A 7,489-nucleotide genomic window follows, 5' to 3' on the forward strand; every position below is an offset into this window, starting at 1 on the left:
AACCTTTGCAACTGAATAAATTACTTGTTTTTTTCACATTTCAGCTCCAGTTCTGCATCGCTTTTATTCATTCCTCCCAGTTACTCTTCTACGAATGCGGTTATCCTCGCTGGTCTGTCGTCTTTACCCTCCCAAACTCCATCTTCTTTTACTACCTGTTCTACGACTTTTATTACAAGGCCTATGGTAAACCAGGAGACAAAAAAAAAGTTAAGCAAAATGAAGATGTCATCAATAAACATACAAAGTCAAATGGAATTGCAAATGGTGTTAAATCTGAAAATGGCATTGTGAACGGAATCCTGAATGCAGGAAAGAAGATTGATTAAAACAAGGGTATAGGTTTATTATGTGAATGTTCTATCTTAATACGTGTACCATATTTTATAGGTTTTTAAATATTAAAATGTTCATTAATTTCGATGACTAGACTCGGAATGATTTGAAGTTTTAAACGAAGCCGGTAAAAAAATACCACACCAAAAGTGTTTCCAAAAAGGATTTAATCCTACAGGACGTTAAAGGAATTTATCATGCTATCTTATATTATAAGGTAAAAATTCGTAGATGCAAAGAAGAAAACTATAAACCTCTGAAGTATATTTTTATACTTCTTGATTATTATAGTATTAGATATCTAAAAAAAAAAAACAATTTTTGGTGATAGTCATAACTTGGTTACCAATTTTATATTTATGGGTTTTTGAATACAAATATTAAACATAATCTAGTTATAATGGCTAGTACTTATGTTTGATAGGCTATTTTATTTTTGGTCATATTTACCAATAATTATATTAAGCCATATAGAATAAAGTGGGCATAGAAAATATTTATTAATTTTATTTTGATAAATGATTTTCTGTTGACCACTAAATAATTTGAAAATAGATCTAGATAGTTTTGTATATAAGTACGATAGTTTTAAAAACATTGTATAATTTTAATACTTTTCTAAGCATTTTGTTTTTATTTGTTTTACATGCTATTCAATATGTTCAATAAAATTGTGTAACTTTCATACCGCCTGATGGGAACTCTTATAATTCGAAATTGTAAAAATAACTCGAACAAAACTCAAATCCCATTGCAGAACACGACCATGAAATGTTAGTGATATGGCAAATCGAAAATCATATCAATTTAAGCTTTTAATTTTTTTACGAGTGAGACATAAAGAGAGACCATACAAAATATGCGCTGTGTGTGTGTGTTTCCTGATTGTGACGAAATATTTTATTATATTAATTTGATCATTCATTAATTATAGAAAAGACGTTCATAGCATTTATCTAGAGAAATTTGAAAGATAATACATATAAAATCCGGTAACACATAAATTGAATATGAATTAAGTATCAAATATAATCGCCAGTTATTCATAAATTAAAACCATGCCACAATAGCATTGAATTTTCACCGGTACTTTAAAAAGAGTTGTTGGATTGGTATAGCACAGTAATGTAATCGATTATTCGCACAATAAGTTTGAAAATTATCGAGTTTGAAATTACGAGTGAAATAAATTGTCTTCCAAGTAATGTAAAGCAATACATTAAAGTATATTAACAATGAGGCATAATAATTATGTTAATGTTTTTAATTAATATATATATTTATATTATATATATATATTAATTTCGTGAGTTGTTTTAATTCTATCATTTTAAATATTCTTCATAAATGTGATAAATTATGTCTATAAGGTATTCTATCTCTAAAATACGCTGTTAGTTTTTTATACAATAAATATATACACTTTATTTCTGTATGTATATAGATGTATACAAATGTTATCATAGTACTAAAACTAGTGATCGGGTTCAATTACAATGTTATATACCTTCATCGCTGTTGTTTTATTTATTCCTTATTATAATAATATAATAATAATGTCCTCCAGACCGATTTCGGCCACGGCGGCTAATCTCAAGAAAGATTAGCCAACTACGCAGGAGATATTATAGTGCACAAGTGTGTGCGCAAACACAGATGTACTCTCTATCCGACTTGACCGGAAAGAGTTCAGGCGTAGGAGCAAAGTTATTCCTAATGAATACATAACAGTATAATCTACGGTTTTATGTTCAATCAAAATATACTGTGTTCAACAGGTGTAATGCTGCTACTTAAGTAGATTGTTTTTTTGTACGTAGGTGAAACATTAAGAATGTATCTATCAAAATCGGTCTCAACTCCTAGACCGATTTTGATGAAATATGATTAAAGCAGGCTTGAACTCAAAGGAAGGACATTTAATATCTAACATCTGCAATCCCTGCTGCTGCTGCTGGGGGCGAAGCCACGGGCGAAAACTTATTATATAATGTTGCTAACATTTACAGAGTCTCGAATATTTATTACATACGTACATTATATATTGCTTGTTTCACACTGCCTAATAACTAATACGTGTGGTAGGGCTTTGTGCAAGCTCGTCTAGGTAGGTACCACCCACTCATCAGATATTCTACCGCAAAACAAACTGTTGTTTGTACTACAAGTACTGACTTGGTATTGTTCCAGTTTGAAGAGTGAGTGATCCAGCGTAATTACAGGCACAAGGAACATAACATCTTAGTTCCCAAGGTTGGTGGCGCATTGGTGATGTAAGCGATGGTTAACATTTCTTACAATGTCGGGGGACCACTCAATATCTAAGTACATACCTACTCACATATATCTTTGTACCTACTCGAATTACTCGTAGGTAATTCGAGTAGTAGTACCTCATGTACTTAATGTTAATTTCTAGTAATTTTATTGATTAAATATTATTTTATTAAAGTCCTATAATATGGAGCGGTCCCACGGCGCGACAAAGTGTTAATTAAAATAATTATATTACCTTGTATTATAAATTCTAATATAATTTATTCGGTTTAGATTTTTATATAAACCTAACTATTTGCTTTTGGTTGATATATTTATAATATTCATATTATTTATTACTTTTAAAGTATTATTTTATTTTTTAAACTTAGATATAGGTAGGAAATATTGTCTTGTTTCAAATATATAGGCACAAATAAAAAAAATAAAAAAATCTTTTCCACCCCCATATTTATTAAACGGCTGAATCAATTTTCTTCAAACATAGCCTAAAACACTCGACTAAGAAATTTTTCAAACAAACTAAATGAAAATCGGTTTATCAGTACGAGAGATGCGATCTCATGTACACAGACAAACAAAGGTACACACGTCAAACTTATTAATTAAACAATAACAAATTAATTTGAGCAAATTTCTCCCGGGAAAATTTGCTGCAAATAACAATATACAAAGCAAAATTTCAAGATAGCGTCGGTGAGTCGCGAGAATTTGAAAACATACATGGTTAGAACTACTAATAGCATGACTTTAAGAATATTCGGATTGGTTAAACAGATTTAAATCGTAAAATTTATCTACAATATGAAGAATAATCTAAATAACTTAAACGTTTATTTATGTTAAAAATATATGACTACGGATATCTATAGCCAGTAATAAACAATAATGACGACGGATACCGTTGCGGGTAAACATTGACAGGTACTTGAAATAAATAAGGTTGATACATACAGATGGTATATATTGTCATCGATAAGATTTTTTACTATTCATATTAAATACTTTACAAAAATTACTTCTGCATAAAATAACTTCAATTTTTTGAAAATAAATAAAGCAATATTTTCATTTACGGAATGATTGCTATTTTCTTTAACTTATAAGCATTAAAACTTGTGTTATGTTCGAATAAAAAGTAGTAAAATAGATGTAATCAAAAATATTAAAATAATATAAAAATAAAATGACAAGTTTTCTAATGCTAAACATTTCATCAAAAAAAATAATATATTTGCAATTATAAGCTCAATACAAAAATATTTCTGGCTGACGACTTCCTATAAGCAAGTTAAGTCTGAGTCAAGAGACCCTGCCCTTCAATACATACAATAGTATACTGAGTTATTACCTTAATACAAATATCCAAATAAAAAAATATAACCTTTCCTGTTTGCGCGTGAGTGCGTTCGTGTATGTGTATGTACGCCAATGCATCAAAATTTGTGGGACCTAATATGAATTGTCCCTTGTACTTGTTGTTACACTAGCTCCCTCTCCCTTCAAACCAGAACACAACAACACTAAGTATAGCTGCTCGGCGTTTTTTAGTTTTAAATTTTGTCTAACCATATTGTTTTTTTTTATGTTATAGGGGCACAAGGACAGGCTGAAGACAGACGGGATATCTGATAGAAAGTGACTACCACCGCTCATACACATCTGCAATACACGCTCGCAAGAGCGTTGCTGGCCTTCGAGGGATGAGTAGCCTTTTTCTTGAAGATGAAAGCTGATTCCATAGAGTGTAGCATATTTCTTATATCTGCTTGCTAATATTTTATATTTTTGATTGGTGCTAGATTCGTGTGGTAAGCACGTGGGTGAAGAATTAAAAAAAATTAAGAAAAAAATAATTAATTGAAGATAATCATGACCATATTTTACTGGGCAACCTAATCATGTAATGTTTACGGGCCGGTTTGCGTGGTTGGTAGATTCTTGCTTTTCACGCCGAAGGTTGTGGGTTCGATTCCCACCCAGGACAGACATTTGTGTGCATCAACAGGTCTGTTTGTCCTGAGTCTGGGTGTAATTATCTTTATAAGTATGTATTTACAAAAGAAAAATAGTATATGTAGTATATCAGTTGTCTGCTTTCCATAGTACAAGCTCTGCTTAGTTTGGAATCAGATGGCCGTGTGTAAATAATGTCCCAGGATATTATTATTATTATATGTTTATTTAATTGTAAAATTTAAGAAAAAATATTTTCTTCCGGTAAGCAGATGGGTGAAGGTTCGGATCTCGTACTATAATAAATGTCAAGAATTTATGCAGTGTAATAAAAAGGTGTCACAAAACTTGTGGTCATAACTTTTTAAAAATGAAACTTCTATGTATCCATCGGTATCTCTGACGTTTCACCTACGATCAGCCTACGACTGATATAATCTAAGCCTACTGTAACTACACACAAGGGACTTACTTATCTTTCAATATATGTCTTCTCGTTGTATGACAGATCTTTGTTCCCAAGGTTGGTGGCGCATTGGCAACGTAAGGAATGATTAATATATTTTTATAGTGATACTATCTTTGAGCGATGGTGACCACTCACCATCAGGGGCCGCATCAGTTTGCCGTCACATCGACCTACGTCATATTACTTCAAAACCGCGTTACTGCTATGACATTTGACTAAACAAATCGACTGAACAATAATTTTTTACCTTATTGGCTTGAGAAACTACTATCATTATTAAATAAAGATGAATATTTATATTAATTGTTAAAAATTAATGAGTGTTTAAGTTGCTTAAGTAAATAAAAACTTATACTCTCGTGGGACTCCTAACCTGTCTGGCATATATGTAGTAAATGAGTCATTTAACATATTTTTATATTTAGTATATGAACGTTACGCTATGTTAAAGATTGAGGATGCAGCGCTCTGTGTGAAAACAAAATTATGCGACCTGCCTTAGTAAGAGTTCACATTTAATTCCAATCTCCTTATGTTATTTATGTACTCGTTTTAAAATTAAAATAGTTATATAAAATAGTAATTAAAATAGTAAATCGATTTATAACCTTTTTGGTTAGCGCCTAGCTGCGCGGCGGTCTATGTGAACAGCACTTTATATACCAACATTGTCATATTACTACTTTATCTCCTAAGCAATTATATCAATATAATAAAATTAAAAATATAAATCCTTTCGTGATTTAACATATTAATTTAAAAAGTGGTCAAACCTTTATCTTTATTAAAAAAATGAGAAAAACATTCATGAATTTTGACCTAATTTCTTTGGTTATTGCTGTAGTACATCAATAGCCAACAAATAATAAAACCTAAGTCGTAGGGTACCAAAATAAAGGAAATTAAAACGGGATTACAAAATACATAAGTTTTATGTTCGAATTTAATTGGTTTAAATTTTTTTTTGATAGCGTAAAAATAGGCCATACTTGTGTTGGACCTCGCACTATCATATGAAATTTAGAATAGGTGTAAGTATCCGTAGACCAACCCATATTTATAACGAAACAAATTAATTGAAATTCAATAAAATGTGGCGTCAAAATGGGTGTCAAAATTTTTAGATGGGGCCATTATGGCAAGGTAGGTACCACGTGAAAGGTTTTTCTAATAATATTCTAAAACTTTATATTTTTAAAAGCAAGATTAAGAATAGAAAAAAATATATCTTAGAGTTTAGTTCTCATTAATCAGAAAAACTAAAAACAAAAGATTCCATTAATGTAGTTATATTATAATTATATTATTATTATTTATATTATACATTTATTTATAAATTTTTTAAGGTCATCATTATCAAAAATCTAAAGTGATTATTCTATGTAATAATTTTAATTGTATGCTTGTTTTTTTGCTATAATGACGTCACCGATAAAATTATAATTTGATAGAACGTTTTCTTTTTTTTTACTTTTGTGAGAATTTTATTAATGGTTACTTAATAAAATCTTCTATATAATCTTAATAAAATAAAATAAGACTTCACATGACGATTTGAAATAAACATTTATTATCAATTAGTCATATTTTTATATGAACTGTTAACTAGATTAAATAATACTTTTTTATGTAGGCGGACAGGCAAATGGCCCACATGATGGTAATTGGTCACTACCGCACATAGACATTGGCGGTGTAAGAAATATTAATTATTCCTTATACCGCCAATGCGCCACCAACCTTGTAACCAAGATGTTATGTCACCATCTGTAGTTCATAATTTTTTTTTTTTTATAGAATAGGAAGGTGGACGAGCATATGGGCCACCTGATGGTAAGTGGTCACCAAACGCCCTTAGACATTGGCATTCTAAGAAATGTCAACCATCGCTTATAGCCAATGCGCCACCAACCTTGAGAACTAAGATTTTATGTCCCTTGTGCCTGTAATTACACTGGCTCACTCACCCTTCAAACCGGAACACAACAATACCAAGTGCTGCTGTTTTGCGGTAGAATATGTGATGAGTGGGTGGTACCTACCCAGACGAGCTTGCACAAAGCCCTACCACCAGTAAAATCTGTCATATAACGAGAAGATATTTATTGAAAGATAAGTAAGCGTAAGGTAAGAGTGATCTATAATATATTGTACTTTGTTCGTGGGGCTACAACATGGAAATACAGGTTTCAAGAAAAAAACTTCTATTTTCTTTAAACATACTTTAATATTGCAAATGCACAACACTGAAAAATCGAGCAAATCAAAAAAAATTTTTTCATTCATAAAATGAATTAATTATTACAATTTTACGTTAAAGAAACAAAGACCTACCTAGCACCTAACTTTTATATATCACAATTAAAATTACAAAATTAATTATATTTTGATCAAAATGTGCAATGTATTATTTATTTCTTTATATTTGTCCTTATAAAGTCAAATTGCTGT

The 7,489-nt window shown here is 30.5% G+C and overlaps 1 protein-coding gene across 2 annotated transcripts in view; it reads left to right on the plus strand.

Annotated features, from left to right (window-relative positions):
* The window catches only part of LOC126768542 (elongation of very long chain fatty acids protein 7-like), a 41,079-nt gene extending 39,237 nt beyond the window's left edge, over positions 1-1,842 (plus strand). For both annotated transcript variants that reach the window (XM_050486718.1, XM_050486719.1), the window contains exon 6: positions 45-1,842. In XM_050486718.1, coding sequence (XP_050342675.1) covers positions 45-329 — 285 coding nt within the window. In that variant the 3' untranslated portion in view covers positions 330-1,842. The remainder of the gene's footprint in view (positions 1-44) is intronic.
* Positions 1,843-7,489: the final 5,647 nt, after the last annotated feature.

The sequence above is a fragment of the Nymphalis io genome, chromosome 5, assembly GCF_905147045.1.
Source record: "Nymphalis io chromosome 5, ilAglIoxx1.1, whole genome shotgun sequence".
In the NCBI taxonomy this organism is placed as follows: domain Eukaryota; kingdom Metazoa; phylum Arthropoda; class Insecta; order Lepidoptera; family Nymphalidae; genus Nymphalis; species Nymphalis io.